The sequence below is a fragment of the Tachyglossus aculeatus genome, chromosome 17, assembly GCF_015852505.1.
Source record: "Tachyglossus aculeatus isolate mTacAcu1 chromosome 17, mTacAcu1.pri, whole genome shotgun sequence".
Taxonomy (NCBI): domain Eukaryota; kingdom Metazoa; phylum Chordata; class Mammalia; order Monotremata; family Tachyglossidae; genus Tachyglossus; species Tachyglossus aculeatus.
The window spans coordinates 8,765,433-8,782,137 of NC_052082.1; the positions used below are offsets into that span (position 1 = coordinate 8,765,433).

At 44.0% G+C, this 16,705-nt stretch overlaps 1 protein-coding gene across 3 annotated transcripts in view; it reads left to right on the forward strand.

Annotated features, from left to right (window-relative positions):
• Window positions 1-1,513: 1,513 nt before the first annotated feature.
• LOC119939668 (coiled-coil domain-containing protein 171-like) overlaps window positions 1,514-16,705 on the forward strand; it is a 56,224-nt gene continuing 41,032 nt past the window's right edge. For 2 of the 3 annotated variants that reach the window (XM_038759827.1, XM_038759828.1), the window contains exons 1-7: window positions 1,514-1,614; window positions 5,259-5,412; window positions 6,669-6,807; window positions 9,310-9,484; window positions 12,539-12,729; window positions 13,205-13,351; window positions 14,437-14,529. In XM_038759827.1, coding sequence (XP_038615755.1) covers window positions 5,366-5,412; window positions 6,669-6,807; window positions 9,310-9,484; window positions 12,539-12,729; window positions 13,205-13,351; window positions 14,437-14,529 — 792 coding nt within the window. In that variant the 5' untranslated portion in view covers window positions 1,514-1,614; window positions 5,259-5,365. Of the gene's footprint in view, window positions 1,615-5,258; window positions 5,413-6,668; window positions 6,808-9,309; window positions 9,485-12,538; window positions 12,730-13,204; window positions 13,352-14,436; window positions 14,530-16,705 lie in introns of those variants that run through there. The other variant, XM_038759829.1, reaches the window with a different exon arrangement.

Sequence of the window (16,705 nt, forward strand, 5' to 3'; positions counted from 1 at the left end):
AGGGACTGTCTCTATAAATTGTCGACTTGTACTTTCCAAGTGCTTAGTCCAGTGCTCTGCACACAGTAAGCGCTCAATAAGTATGACTGAATGAAGGTGACACCTGTCTAAATGTTTTGCTTTGTTGTCTGTCTTCCCCTTCTAGACTGTGAGCCTGTCGTTGGGTAGGAACTGACTCTATAAATTGTCGACTTGTAGTTTCCAAGCGCTTAGTCCAGTGCTCTGCACACAGTAAGTGCTAAGTGTGACTGAATGAATGAACGTGACACCTGTCTAAATGTTTTGTTTTGTTGTCTGTCTTCCCCTTCTAGACTGTGAGCCTGTTGTTGGGTACGGACTATCTCTATAAATTGTCGACTTGTACTTTCCAAGCACTTAGTCCAGTGCTCTGCACACAGTGAGCGCTCAATAAGTACGGCTGAATGAATGAACGTGACACCTGTCTAAATGTTTTGGTTTGTTGTCTGTCTTCCCCTTCTAGACTGTGAGCCTGTCGTTGGGTAGGGACTGTCTCTATAAATTGCCGACTTGTACTTTCCAAGCGCTTAGTCCAGTGCTCTGCACACAGTAAGCGCTCAATAAGTACGGCTGAATGAATGAGCGTGACACCTGTCTAAATGTTTTGTTGTCTGTCTTCCCCTTCTAGACTGTGAGCCCGTCGTTGGGTAGGGACTGTCTCTATAAACTGTCGACTTGTACTTTCCAAGCGCTTAGTCCAGTGCTCTGCACACAGTAAGCGCTCAATAAGTACGACTGAATGAATGAAGGTGACACCTGTCTAAATGTTTTGGTTTGTTGTCTGTCTTCCCCTTCTAGACTGTGAGCCTGTCGTTGGGTAGGGACTGTCTCTATAAACTGCCGACTTGTACTTTCCAAGCGCTTAGTCCAGTGCTCTGCACACAGTAAGCGCTCAATAAGTACGACTGAGTGAATGAACGTGACTTTGGGCAACTCTCTCAACTTCTTTGTGCCTCAGTTCCCTCATCTGTCAAATGGGGATGAAGAGTGTGAGCCCCAGGTGGGACAACCTGATGACCTTGTATCAATCAATCAATCGTATTTATTGAAAGCTTACTGTGTACTAACGTTTAGAACAGTGCTTGGCACATAGTAAACGCTTAACAAATACCATTATTATTATTATTGTTGTTGTTATTATTATTTTTATTATTACCACACAAGCAAGCCTGGGGGGCGGGGCGAGCAGCCACAGCCCCACCCGCGGCCGCAAAGGCTGCTGGGCGCGTTGCTAGGGCAGCGCCACCGGCCGCTGCTCCTACTGCGCAGGCGCACGCCCTCCGGCTGCCGCTCCTACCGCGCAGGCGCACGCTCTCCGGCCGGGTGGGGGACCCGCCCGTCCAATCAGAACGCGGCGTCCTGGTTGTCGCTAAGGCGCGAGCAGGGGGCGGGGATTCCGGAAGTGGCAGTTGCTTGATTGGCACGCGCCGGTGCGGGGCTGCTGGCCTGGGTTCTGCGGCTGCGCATTGGGGCCCCGGCCTCGCGCTCGCCCCCTCCTTCCCCCTCCCCCATTCTCCTCAGGCCGCCGAGGCCTAGCCCGACCCGAAGCCTGCAGCTCCTACGACGACGAAGGCAGGAGAGGTCACGGGTTACTCGGTAATAATAATATAATATAGGAATATCGATCATATGTAATAAAGTAATAATTATATAATAGAATAATAATTATAATATAATTATTGTTATGGCATCTGTTAAGCGCTTACTATGTGCCAGTCACTGCACTAAGCGCTGGGGTGGAGGCGTCCAACGACGAAGACAGGAGAGGTAACGGGGTACTCAATAATAATGTAATATAAGAATATACATTATATATAATATAATAGTTTATTATTATTATGGCATCTGTTAAGCGCTTACTATGTGCCAGTCACTGTACTAAGCGCTGGGGTGGAGGCGTCCAACTCCTCGAACGACGAAGACAGGAGAGATAACGGGCTACTCAATAATATAATATAAGAATATGGATTATGTATGATAGAATAGTTTATTATTATTATGGCATCTGTTAAGCACTTACTATGTGCCAGTCACTGTACTAAGCGCTAGGGTGGAGGCTTCCAACGACGAAGACAGGAGAGGTAACAGGGTACTCAATAATAATGTAATATAAGAATATATTATATATTATATAATAGTTCATTATTATTATGGCATCTGTTAAGCGCTTACTATGGGCCAGTCACTGTACCAAGCGCTGGGGTGGAGCCGTCCAACTCCTTCAATGACGAAGATAGGAGAGATAATGGGCTACTCAATAGTAATATAATAGTATATATTATATATGATATAATCGTTGTTTATTGTTATTATTATTATTATTATTATGGCATCTGTTAAGCACTTACTATGTGCCAGTCACTGCACTAAGCGCTGGGGTGGAGGTGTCCAACTCCTCCAACTCCTCCAATGACGAAGATGGGAGAGATAATGGGCTACTCAATTATAATATATTATCATATATTATATATAATATAATCGTGTATTATTGTTATTATTATTATTATTATTATTATTATTATTATGGCATCCTTTAAGCACTTACTATGTGCCAGTCACTGCACTAAGCGCTGGGGTGGAGGCGTCCAACTCCTCCAACGACGAAGACAGGAGAGGTAATGGGGTACTCGTTAATTATAATATAATATAAGAATATATATTATGTCTAATACAGTAGTTCATTATTATTATTATTATGGCATCTGTTAAACGCTTACTATGTGCCAGTCACTGTACTAAGCGCTGGGGTGGAGGCATCCAATTCCTCCACCGACGAAGACAGGAGATAATAATAATAACAATGATAGTATTTGTTAAGCGATTATTATTTGCAAAGCACTGTTCTAAGTGCCTGGCACATAGTAAGCACTTAATATATACCATTATTATTATTGTTACTATTATTAAGTGGTTAATTGAGAAGCTGCATGGAAAGAGCAGTCCCAACTGCTTAGTACATAACCTAGGGTAGTTTGTCATGAAAAATTGGCTTCTAGCCGTTAATTTGCCCCTTGGGCTAGGGATAAGTTTTGCAGGTCCTCTTTTTCATTTTTCAACTCTAGCCCTTCTCTTAGACATGGAACTCATATCCCCCACTTCTCAAATATTAGAAAAAAAATAAATTATTGGAAAAAGGATCCATTCTTATTGAGCTTTCTTTTAACTTGTCAGTCGTATTGAGTGCTTACTGTGTGCGGAGCACTGTACTAAGCGCTTGGGGTAGTGCACTACTACAATAAATAGACACAGTCCCTGCCCACAGCGAGCTTACAATCTAGAGTGGGAGGCAGACAATATTGTGGGTAGGGAACATATGTACCAACTCTGCTTAATTGTGCTCTCCAAGTGCTTGGTACAGTGCTCTGCACACAGTTAAAGTGCTCAATAAATGCTGTTGATTAATTGCCCTCATTCAGTAGTCTGTGTAGTAATAATAATAATGATGGCATTTATTAGGCGCTTACTATGTGCAAAGCACTGTTCTAAGCTCTGGAGAGGTTACAAGGTGATCAGGTTGTGCCATTTGGGGCTCACAGTCGTAATCGGAGAAGCAGCATGGCTCAATGGAAAGAGCCCGGGCTTTGGAGTCAGAGGTCATGGGTTCAAGTCCCGGCTCCACCACTTGTCGGCTGTGTGACTTTGGGCAAATCACTTAACTTCTCTTTGCCTCAGTTACCTCATCTGTAAAATGGGGATGAAGACTGTGAGCGCCCCGTGGGACAACATGATCACCTTGTAACCTCCCCAGTGCTTAGAACGTGCCTTGCACATAGTAAGCAATTAATAAATGCCATCATTAATCCCCATTTTACAGATGAGGTAACTGAAGCATAGAGGAGTTAAGTGACTTGCCCAAAGTCACACAGCTGACAAGTGGTGGAGCCGGGATTTGAACCCATGACCTCAGACTCCAAAGCCCGGCCTCTTTCCTCTGAGCCACGTAGTACATATAATTCTGTTAGATATGCATGTCTACTTGTTTTGTTTTGTTGTCTGTCTCCCTCTTCTAGACTGTGAGCCCTTTGTTGGGTAGGAACCATCTCTGTATGTTGCCGATTTGTATTTCCCAAGCGCTTAGTATAGTGCTCTGCACACAGTAAGCGCTCAGTAAATACGATTGAATGAATGAATTTGAGGGAAATGTGATGTCATAATACTTGAGCAGAAGCACTTTTGCAGAGTTCCTAGGACAGTGTTGAAATCCAGAACATACAGTGTCTGTTAGTTACGTGCCTATCTTTAAATTATATACTATTTATTCAGGTTAATGTTTTTCTCCCCCTCTAGACTATAAGCTCGCTCTGGACACGGAACATTTTTGCTAATTCTGTTGCATTGTACTCTCCCAATTGCGTAGTACAGTGCTCTGCACATAGCAAGCACTCAATAAATGCCGTTGATTGATTAATCAAATATGAACAAGTGAGCAGTATCGTCACCATGACTGATATTTTTAATACAGCACTCTTCACACAATAAAAGCTCAAGAATTATGTGCCTTTTGTGTGCAGAGCAGTAGTCGTGATAGTATTTATTAACCAATCAGTCCATCGTATTTATTGAGTGCTTACTGAGTACAGAGTAAGACTGTAGACCGTAAACTCATTGTGGGCAGGGAACAAGTCTACCAACTCTGTTATATTGTACTCTCCCAAGAGCTCAGTACAGTGCTCTGCGCTCAGTAAGCGCTCAATAAACACCATTGATGGATCGATTGACTTAGACTGTGAGCTCCATGTGGAACAGTAACTGTCTGACTTATTAACTTGTCTCTGCCCCAGCACTTAGTACAGTGCTTGGCACTTTTAACATACCAAAGTTGCTGTTATTATTATTATTATTTTTATCTTTACTATCTTCATCATCATCAATCATATTTACTGTGTGCAGAGCACTGTACTAAGCGCTTGGGAAGTACAAGTTGGCAACATATAGAGACAGTCCCTACCCAGCAGTGGGCTCACAGTCTAAAAGGGGGAGACAGAGAACCAAACCAAACATACTAACAAAATAAAATAAATAGGTGTCAATACCATCAAAATAAATAGAACTAAAGATATATACACATCATTAACAAAATAGAGTAATATATTACTACTAATAAAAGGGATGGTCTCCCACCCTGCAACTAGAAAGTAGAGAGCTTAGGTGGGTTTTCCTTTTCCTGTAGGTCTGTACAGCTTTTTTGTGTGAATGTTATTAAGAAAAAAAATCCAATATGAATGTAATCTGTTTTACAGGATTTACTAAACCCATCTGATTGGTTAACCCAAAGATTTAATATCAGTGAAGATGTCCGTCATCCACAAAAGGAAATATTATTTAGCAAGATTGTGAGAGTCTTACCATGAGTTTGGATTTTCCAACTAATGACAGCACTGATGAGATCAACAGGTAAGCCACCAGTTTTTTTCTGATTATTTTATTTTAATGGCATCTGTCAAGTGCCGGGCATTGGTCTAAGGATGGGGTAGATACAAGTTAATCAGATTGGACACAGTCCATTTCCCATGTAGGCCTAACAGCTTTAATCCCCATTATACAGATGAGGTAACTGAGGCCCAGAGGAGTAAAGGTCACACAGCAGACAAGTGGCAGAGCTGGGGTTAGAACCCAGGTTCCCTAACTCCCAGACCCATTCTCTTCCCACTAGACCCTGCTGCTTTTTAACTGAGAAACAGTGTAACAGGATAGATCGTGATTTTTCTTTTCCCCATAACAATCACTGTTGTCAGTTTTTAAACTACGTGATTAGCAATCAGGTGCTTCTGAAGGCTTGAAGGTGATTCTCCAATATTGCATCCAAGATCGAAGTCTCTGGTCAGGCTTTTAAATTTTTTTTGCTGTATTTGTGAAGTGCTTAGTAGGTGCCAGACACTGTATTAAGCACTGGGGTAGTTACAGGCTAATCAAGTTGGGCATACTAATCCCGGCTCCGCCACTTGTCTGCTACGTGACCATGGGCAAGTCTATTACTCAATTCATTTTTATTCTATTTATTTTGTTAATGATGTGCATCTAGCTTTACTTCTATTTATTCTGTCAACTTGACACCTGTCCACGTGTTTTGTTTTGTTGTCTGCTTCCCCCTTCTAGACTGTGAGCCCGTTGTTGGGTAGGGCCCATCCCTAGATGTTGCCAACTTGTACTGCCCAAGCGCTTAGTACAGTGTTCTGCACACAGTAAGCGCTCAATAAATACGATTAAATGAATGAATGAATGAAAGTCACTTCACTTCTCTGGGCCTCGGTTACCTCATCTATAAAGTGGGGATTGAGATTGTGAGCCCCTGTGGGCCAGGGACTGTGTCCAACCCGATTTCCTTGTGTCCACCCCAGCGCTTAGGATAGTGCCTGGCACATAGTAAGCACTTAACAAATACCACAATTATTATTTGTATTATTTTACAGATGAGGGAACTGAGGCACAGAGAAGGGAAGTGACTTGCCCAGGGTTGCACAGCAGGCAAGGGGTGGGGCAGGGATTAGAACCCAGGCCCATTCTCGGTCCTCTCGGCCATGCTGCTTGTCCTGCTTTTGTGGGCCCCACTGCAAATTGGTGGAGGCACGGAGGAAAGTCTTTCCTGGTTTACCCGATGCCTAGAGAGTAGGGCCAAATGAGATCTTGCTCTTTGCTGTTTCGTTTGACAGACACCAAAACATGCCCACTGACCCAAAGCCAACCAATAAAAGCAACTGCTGCGACTTGGACATCGCTACCGAACTGAGGAAGAAGCTTCACAGAGCCAAAAGAGAAAAACTGGATTTAACAGCGAAGCACAATGCGGAGGTAAGTGATTTGACTCCCCGAACTAAAAGTGAAAACTGGAATTTGCGCTTTCCACCTGACTTGTAGTATGATGTAGAGAAGCAGCGTGGCTCCGTGGAAAGAGCACGGGCTTTGGAGTCAGAGGTCATGGGTTCGAATCCCGACTCCGCCACTTGTCAGCTGTGTGACTTCGGGCAAGTCACTTCTCAGGGCCTCAGTTCCCTCATCTGTAAAATGGGGATGAAGACTGTGAGCCCCACCTGGGACAACCTCATCACCTTCTAACCTCCCCAGCGTCTTCTAGACTGTGAGCCCACTGTTGGGTAGGGACCGTCTCTATATGTTGCCAACTTGTACTTCCCAAGCGCTTAGTACAGTGCTCTGCACACAGTAAGCACTCAATAAATACAATTGAATGAATGAATGAATGATGCCCTTGTCTCATTTCTCCTCCTGTAGACTGTAATCTCGTTCTGGGTAGGGGACATGTCTGCCAACTCTGTTATATTCGCCCAAGTACTTCATACAGCGCTTAACAAAAATCACAATAATTAATAGTATTTGTTGAGTGGCCCCTGGGTGCACTCTGTATGGCCAGTGTAGATTTGTTATGTTTTTTGTTTTGTTTTTTAATTGGTATTTAAGCTCTTACTAGGTGCTAGTGACTGTACCAAGTGCTAGAGTATGAATAAGATGAACAGGTTGGACATAGCCCATTCTCCCCATGAGGCTCACAGTCTTAATTTACAGATGAGGTAACTGGGGCACGGAGAAGTGAAGTGATTTGCCCAAGGTCACACAACAGGTAAGTGTTGAAGCAGGGATTAGAACCCAGGTCCTTCTGATTTCCAGGCCCATGCTCTGTTCATTAGGCCACGCTGTTTTCAGTGGTTCCTGCACAACAAGGGCAAATACTTTATTTTTTAATCCAAATTTCCCACAATTCTGTACTCAATTATAGTTGAATAATGTTGCTGTAAAAGTGCTTATTGTACTGAAGGGACCTAGCGCAATAGACCCTGAGTCTGTCACTCTCCAGACTGCTGCCACTTCAAAGTATTTCTTTGTTTTTTAGGGTTTTTCCCTTCCTACCTCTGGGCCAGTTTTAATCCTTCATTGTATCATTTTGTTTGGCTTCACATGTCCATCAGCTAATTTTGTTGTATTGTACTCTCCCAGGCGCTTAGTACAGTGCTCAGCACATAGTAAGAGCTCAATAAATACAATTGATTGGATGTGATTTAATAAAGAATAAGCTTTGTTCGCCAGGCTAGCTTTCTTCCTCCCTTCAAAGCCCTACAGAGAGCTCACTTCCTCCAGGAGGCCTTCCCAGACTGAGCCCCCCCTTTTCCCCTCCTCCTCTCCCCATCGCCCCCACTCCCTCCTTCTGCCCTACCCCCTTCCCCTCCCCACAGCACTTGTGTATATTTGTACATATATATTACTGTATTTTATTAATGATGTGTATATATCTTTAGTTGTATTTATTTTGATGGTATTGACACCTGTCTACTTGTTTTGTTTTGCTGTCTCCCCCTTCTAGACTGTGAGCCCATTGTTGTGTAGGGACCATCTCTATATGTTGCCGAATTGTACTTTCCAAGCGCTTAGTACAGTGCTCTGCACACAGTAAGCGCTCAATAAATATGCCTGAATGAATGAATGGTTACTGTGCCCATATTTATTATTATTATATTTGTTAAATGCTTACTATGTAATGCTTAATTCTGCTTAACTCTATTTGTTCTGACGATTTTGACACCTGTCCACATGTTTCATTTTGTTATCTGTCTCCCCCTTCTAGACTGTGAGCCCGTTATTGAGTCGGGACCGTCTCTAGATGTTGCCGACTTGTACTTCCCAAGCGCTTAGTACAGTGCTCTGCCCACAGTAAGCGCTCAATAAATATGATTGAATAAATGAATGAATATGAATGAATGAATGTGTGCCAGGCATTGTGCTAAGCACTGGGATGGGTACAAGCATATCAGGTTGGACACAGTCCCTGTCCCACAGGGGGCTCACAGTCTCAATCCCCAGTTTACAGATGAGGTAACTGAGTCCCAGAGATGGGAAGCGACTCACCCAAGGCCACACAGCAGACAAGTGGCAGAGTCGGGATTAGAACCCGTGACCTCCTGGTTCCCAGGCCCGGGCTGTAGCCACTATGTCGTGCTGCTTCTCAGGAACGAGGTGGAAAAGCCCGGAAGCACCGAGTCGATTGACTCGTTTGAGTTCTAGTGTCCATACTTGCCCCACAGACCCGGTTTACCTCTGGAGTCCAGACTTGTTAAAAACCTCATTTTTAGGTCCGTGACGTTACCCTGATGAAAAATGAAAATCTTCTGAGTGAACGGCCCTGCTTCGTTTGGTCTGTCAGAAAGTTAACAATTTCAAGTATTACCTAATCAAGCTAACTAAAAGAGATCTGCAGTAATTTAAGCTAACTGAAGAATATAGCAATGTCGGGTAAGAGAACAGAGTTCCTTTTCAGTGGCTAATGGGTCTAACGTTTGTTTTCAGCTATCAGTCTGCGAGAGCCAGATCGCCAAACTGCAGTCCGAAGTGGAAAAAGGAGAGGCCGTTAGACAAAGTCTGGAATATGAATTGGCTCTGGTCCGAAAGGTTGCAGGCCTTGAAAGATTTGCGGCTGAAGAAAAATTAGCTGAGGCACACAAGATGCACAGAGAACTTCTTAGTAAGGCCGGCTCTTTGATTCTTTTATTTCTGGACTGGCTGGTGTGTTTGCAGTTCTTTAAAGGCTCATTTCTGGTCCTGACATATGCAGTTATTAGAAAAATCGAGTGCATATATATATTCCTTTGTGGGTCGTTTAATCAATAGCACTTGTTGAGTGCCTACTGAGTGCTAGCTACTGTGCTAAGTGCTCGGGAGAGTGAAGCAATATAAAATCAATTTTCCCTTCAGACAAAGTTTGTTGTGGGCAGGGAGCTTGTCTACCAACTATGTTGTATTGCACTCTTACAAGTGCTTAGTTCAGTGCTCTGCACCCAGTTAAGTGCTCAGTAAATGACACTGATACATTAATTGATTCCCATCCTTAAAATAGCCTACCATGTAATAGGGTGGATGGGCAGATGGAAAGTCATTTTCAAACAGAGGGACCAAGAGAAGAGCAAGGATGCTATTATTATTATTATTGTATTTAAGTGCTTACTCTGTGCCAGTCTCTGTACTAAGTGCTGGAGTAGGTACACAGTAAAGTAGATATAGATACAAGCTAAAGTAGATACAAGGGTACAACAGGAAATTCATAATTTTCTTCTTTAGGAATCTCTGTTCTCTCTGGGGTAGAGAAGGCTTCTTGATATATGTAAACCTTGAGAGGCAGGAAGAGAGTAGTTAGGGTATTCAATCATTCAGTCGTATTTATTGAGTGCCTACTGTGTGCAGAGCACTGTACTAAGTGCTAAGTGATTGGTACTTCGTCAAAGGGGACATGGTTTTTTGTTTTTTTGGTATTTGTTAAGTGCTTACTATGTGTCCAACACTCTTCCGAGCACTGCAATAGATATGTGTGAATTAGGTGGAACACAGTCCCTGTTTTGCGTAGGGCTCACAGCGTAAGTAGGAGGGACAGCGGGAGACCTGAGGCACAGAGAAGTGAAGTGACTAACCCAGGGTCACACAGTAGGTAAGTGGCAGAGTTAGGACTAGAACCCAGGACCTCTGACTTGCGGGCCCATGCTCACTGCAGTAGGCCATGCTGATTTCTCCCTGTTCACATAAACTGTGCTGCTAATACCCTGGGGTACGGACAAGAGCCCCAGGGTCAACTGACCAAGAGGAGCAATGTTTCAGTCAATCAATCAGTCAGTGGTATTGACGGAGCAATCACTGTGTGCAGAGCACTGTACTAAGCACTTGGGAGCATACAATACCGCAGAGTGGGTAGATTTGTTGCCTGCCCACGCGGTGTTTGGCATCAAATTTGGGACAGAAATGGGCTCATGACTCCTGGCAAGCCCCATACGGTGAAGTCTCGCATTGCTAGATTTGTTTGATACCCTCTTAATGGGTGAAAAACTCACTCTATTTCAAGTTTTCTATTGTGTCAAAAAAAAAATATGGGGTGATCCTTTTAGGATTCATTCATTCTCTAGACTGTGAGCCCGTTGTTGGGTAGGGACCGTCTGTATATGTTGCCGACTTGTACTTCCCAAGCGCTTAGTACAGTGATCTGCACACAGGGCGCGCTCAATAAATACGATTGAATGGATGAATTAAGTGAAGGAACCTGTGAGGCTTCTTCTTGCCAAGTATCAATGCTCCTCAGTGCCTCCCTTCCCCTATTTTTTTGGCAGTGGTCTGAGTTGTGGTATTTGTATAGGAGAGTATCTTCACGTTGGAAGAAATAGAGTAGCCGCTTCGGGAGAGGAACGGAATTATAAAGCCCGTTGCTGTGAAATCCAAATTAGAGTGAGATCATTTGAGATGTAATTTTAGTAGTAGTAGTAGTAGTAGTAATGGTATTCACTGTGTGGAAAACACCTCCTAGTCTGTAGAGTAATTACAAGGTCAACAGATTAGATGATCCCACCAGCAGTTGATAATCTAAATGGGGATAAAGGAGCACATGGAACAACTGCAGTGAAATACCAAGGCAACAGGAAATGACAGAATAAACAATCCCAGATAGCCGTGCAAAATTAAGAAAGAGGCTAAATTCAGATCTTAAAGGGAAAAGCCTCCTCACTCCTAGCCCAGGCTTTGATTACTTTAATCAATCAGTGGCAGAGCACCATACTAAAACCTTGAAAGAGTACAGTACAGTTGGTAGGCATTCATTCCATCATATTTAGTGAGCGCTTACTGTGTGCAGAGCACTATACTAAGCGCTTGGGGAGACAGACAATAAAATTGCACATAGAGAAGCAGTGTGGCCTAGTGGATAGAGCCACGGGCCTGAGAGTCAGAAGGACCTGAGTTCTAATCCCGGATCCACCACTTGTCTGCTGTGAGACCTTGAGCGAGACACTCCACTTCTCTGTGCCTCAGTTCCCTCCTCTGTAAAATGGAGATTAAGATGGTGAGCCCCACTTCGGACAGGGTCTGGGTCCAATCAGTTTGCTTGTATCCACCCCAGCGCTTAATACAATGCCGACACATCATCATCATCAATCGTATTTATTGAGCGCTTACTGTGTGCAAAGCACTGTACTAAGCGCTTGGGAAGTACAAATTGGCAACATATAGAGACAGTCCCTACCCAACAGTGGGCTCACAGTCTAAAAAGGGGAGACAAAACCAAACATACTAACAAAATAAAATAAATAGACACATAGTAAGCGCTTAGTAAATACCGTCATTACTATTATTATTTAGTGGGTTTTGTTAAGTGCTTACTATGTGCCAAGCATTATTGTAAGCACTGGAGTAGATTCAAGGTTATCACGTTGCCCCACGTGGGGCTCACAGTCTTAATCCCCATTTTACAGATGAGGTAACTGAGGCCTAGAGAAGTGAAGGCACACAACGGACAAGCGGTAAAGCCAGGATTAGAACTCAGAGTCTTTCTGACTCCCAAGCCTGTGCCCAGCACAGGTGGGTTTAGAAGGTATCAAATGGAGGTCTTCCCCCATTCATTAAAAAATGATATTTTTAATACCCCATATTTCCTTTTTTTTGCTAGAATCCTTCAGCATATGTAGGAGTAAAACTAGGACTTGGTTTTTTTTTTTCTATTTTTAAATGTATCTTCTTTGGTGGTGGTGGGGGGTGTTTCTCACAGCACAAAATTCAGAACTGCAGGAGAAGGCAAACGAAGTGGAGAAAGCATTTCACACCTCTCAGCAGAACTGGAAGGAAGAATGCAGACGGTTTGAAAATGGCTTGGAGGAGAGAGAGAACTTAATTCAAAGCCGCCATCGAGAATATGATTTGCTCGTTCAGGAAAAAATTAGACTAGAGAGTGTTTTGCAGGTATGGTGTGTCTCTAAAGACAATCTGATATGGGCAAGAGCTCGGGCTTGAGGTTAGAGGACGCGGGTTCTAATTCTGGCTCCGCCACTTATCTGCTGTGGGAACTTGGGCATATCACTTTGCTTCTCGTTCCCTTCCCCACAGCACCTGTATATATGTTTGTACATATTTATTACTCTATTTTACTTGTACATATCTATTCTATTTATTTTATTTTGTTAATATGTTTGGTTTTGTTCTCTGTCTCCCCCTTCTAGACTGTGAGCCCACTGCTGGGTAGGGACTGTCTCTATATCTTGCCAACTTGTACTTCCCAAGCTCTCAGTAAGCGCTCAGTAAATACGATGGATTGATTGATTGATTGATTCCCAGTTAAGTAACTAGATGAGTTGGTCCCTAATCCATTATTTCCTGTGTTTTTTCACAGAAGAACTTGGTAATTGTGTTTGAAGTAAAAGTTTTTTTTTCTTTTCAGGAGCGAGATAGAGCCATGCAAAATATGTCCAAGAAAATAGAAAACCTTGAAGCCGAGCACAGTGGTTGCTCTGATCGCCTATGCCAGCAAACAAGCGAACTTGAGCTCAGTACTGAACGAGAGGGACGGCTTAAGAAAGAATTTGAGGTAACCCCCCTGCATTTCTGCTTAACGAGTGGGTGTTATTCCACCATTAAAATAAAATTAGAGAAATTAGAAACTAGAGAAGCAGCGTGGTCTAATGGACAGAGCATGGGCCCGCGAGTCAGAAGGACCTGGGTTCTAATCCCAGCTCCACCAGTTGCCTGCTGTGTGATCTTGGGCAAGTCATTTCACTTTTCTAGGCCTCAGTTCCCTCAACTGTAAAATGGGGCTTAAGACCGTGAACCCCATGTAGGACAGGGACTGCGTCCACCCCGATTCGCTTGTATCCACCCCAACACTTAGAACAATGTGGGGCACGTAGTGAGCGCTTAACAAATGCCACAGTTATAATTATGATTGTGAGGGTGTGGTGGCACCTTCACTGGTGTTTTAATGAAGTCACAGCCTTGCTCACTCCAGACTACAGGACTGAAGAAGAAAATGAGGTAAGCACAACCTGACTGGTTCGTCATGGTCGATCCCTGTTGTGTCTCAGTGGAAAGATCCCGGATTTAGGACTCAGAGGTGTGGGTTCTAATCCCAGCTCCACCACTTGTCAGCTGTGTGACTTTGGGCAAGTCACTTAACTTCTCTGTGCCTCAGTTACCTCATCTGTAAAATGGAATGTAGGACTTTGAGCCCCTGTTTACCTAGTATCTCCCCCAGAACTTAGAACAGTGCTTGGGACGTAGTAAGCCCTTAACAAATACCATCATTATTATTATTATCTCCATTCATTGACTCATTCATTAATTCATTCAATCGTATTTATTGAGCGCTCACTATGTGCAGAGCACTGTACTAAGCTCTTGGGAAGTACAAGTCAGAAACATATAGAGACGGTCCCTACCCAACAACGGGCTCACAGTCTAGAAGGGGGAGACGGACAACAAAACAAAACATGTAGACAGGTGTCAAAATAGAACAAATAGAATTAAAATTAAAGCTATATGCACAATGAATGCCACTAGAACCCGAAAGCATTTTCAAATTCAGTGTTTCTTCCCAAATGAACATCTTCGGAAAAATCAGTCTGTAAACAATTAATGCTTTGGTTTGTGATTTGGAACTTTGACACTGTATTTCAGGCAGCTAGCTTGCGTGTGAAGAAGCTAGAAGAAATCATCGAAGCAGAGAGAGCAGCACATTTGGAGTCTAAATTTAATTCTGAAATTATACAGGTATAATGGAATGGGACTAGACACCTGGGAAGTACAGAATGAAGATGTGATATTTTTCCCTTGTTGGCATTTGAAGATCACCCTCTTGTAGGGTTGTCCCTATTTTCATTCCTCTCTCCTCTTTCCCACTCACTCCTTCCCCCTTTTCTCTTTTTCTCTGTTCTCTCTTTCTCCCTCCTTCTCTTCTAGACTGTGAGCCCACTGTTGGGTAGGGACCGTCTCTAGATGTTGCCAACTTGTACTTCCCAAGCGCTTAGTACAGTGCACACAGTACTCTGCACACAGTAAGCGCTCGATAAATACGATTGAATGAATGAATGAGTCTCCCCTTGGCTCTCGGGTGGCTTCTCTTTTCAGCAGTATTCATTCATTCATATTTATCAGAGAAGCAGCGTGGCTCAGTGGAAAGAGCCCGGGCTTGGGAGTCAGAGGTCATGGGTTAAAATCCCAGCTCCGCCACTTGTCAACTGTGTGACTTTGGGCAAGTCACTTCACTTCTCTGGGCCTCAGTTACCTCATCTGTAAAATGGGGATTGACTGTGAGCCCTCCGTGGAACAATCTGATCGCTTTGTAGCCTCTCCAGTGCTTAGAATAGTGCTCTGCACATAGTAAGTGCTTAACAAATGCCATTATTATCATTATTATTATTATTATTGAGCGCTTACTATGTGCAGAGCACTGTACTAAGCGCTTGGGAAGTACAAGTTGGCAACATATAGAGACGGTCCCTACCCAGCAACAGGCTCACCGTTTAGAAAGGGGAGACAGACAACAAAACATGTAGACAGGTGTCAAAATCATCAGAACAAATAGAATTATAGCTGTATGCACGTCATTAACAAAATAAATAGAATAGTAAGTATGTACAAGTAAAACAGAGTAATAAATCTGTACAAAAGTAGGGCTTTGAAGGGAGGAAGAGAGCTAGCCTGGCGGATGTGTGGAGGGAGGGCAGTCCAGGCCAGGGGAAGGATGTGGGCCAGGGGTCGACGGCGGGACGGGTGAGGAGGAGGTTAGTGGTGGCAGAGGAGCGGAGGGTGCGGGCTGGGCTGAAGAAGGAGAGAAGGGAAGTGAGGTAGGAGGGGGCGAGGGGATGGACAGCCTTATAGCCGAGGGTGAGGAGTTTCTGCTTGATGCGCAGATTGATTGGTAGCCACTGGAGATTTTTGAGGAGGGGAGTAACATGCCCAGGACGTTTCTGTACAAAGATAATCTGGGCAGCAGAGTGAAGTATATGGTGGCAGGAGAGAGAGGAGAAGACACTATAGTAGTGTCCCATCTCCCAGAACTGGGATCCCCAGTGGTGAGAGTCTTCTAGACTGTGAGCCCACCGTTGGGTAGGGACCGTCTCTATATGTTGCCAATTTGTACTTCCCAAGCGCTTAGTACAGTGCTCTGCACACAGTAAGCGCTCAATAAATATGACTGATTGATTAAGAGACTCACTGAGTTGTGGCTGTTCCTGTGAGAGATGAGGCTTCTTAAGCCGCAGCCCTTTGCTATCAGGATGACCCTAATAGGGGTCATAGCATTTTGTACATCAAGCCGTCGTTTGACTACAGATGATGCCAGAGGAAATAGAGGAGCAGTGTGGCCTAGTGGAAAGAGCATAGGATAGGGCGGCAAAAGACTCAGTTTTGAATACCGGTCTCATCACCTGCCTGCTGGGGGACTATGATGATGATGATGGCATTTTTTAAGCGCTTACTATGTGTGAAGCACTGTTCTAAGCACTGGGGGGGGATACAAGGTGATCAGGTTGTCCCACGTGGGGCTCACAGTCTTAATCCCCATTTTACAGATGAGGTAACTGAGGCTCAGAGAAGTTCAGTGCCCAAGTTCACACAGCAGACATGTGGCGGAGTTGGGATTAGAACCCATGACCTCTGACTCCCAAGCCCGTGCTCTTTCCACTGAGCCAGGCTGCAAGTCACTTCACTTCTCTGTGCCTCAGTTACCTCATCTGTAAAATGGGGATTAAGACCGTGAGCCCCCTGTGGGACAGAGGCTATGTCCAACCTGATTACCTTGTATCTACCCCAATGCTTAGATCAGCAGCTAATGCGGAGAAGCAGCATGGTTCAGTGGAAAGAGCACGGGCTTTGGAGTCAGAGATCATGGGTTCAAATCCCAGCTCCGCCACTTGTCAGCTGTGTGACTTTGGGCAAGTCACTT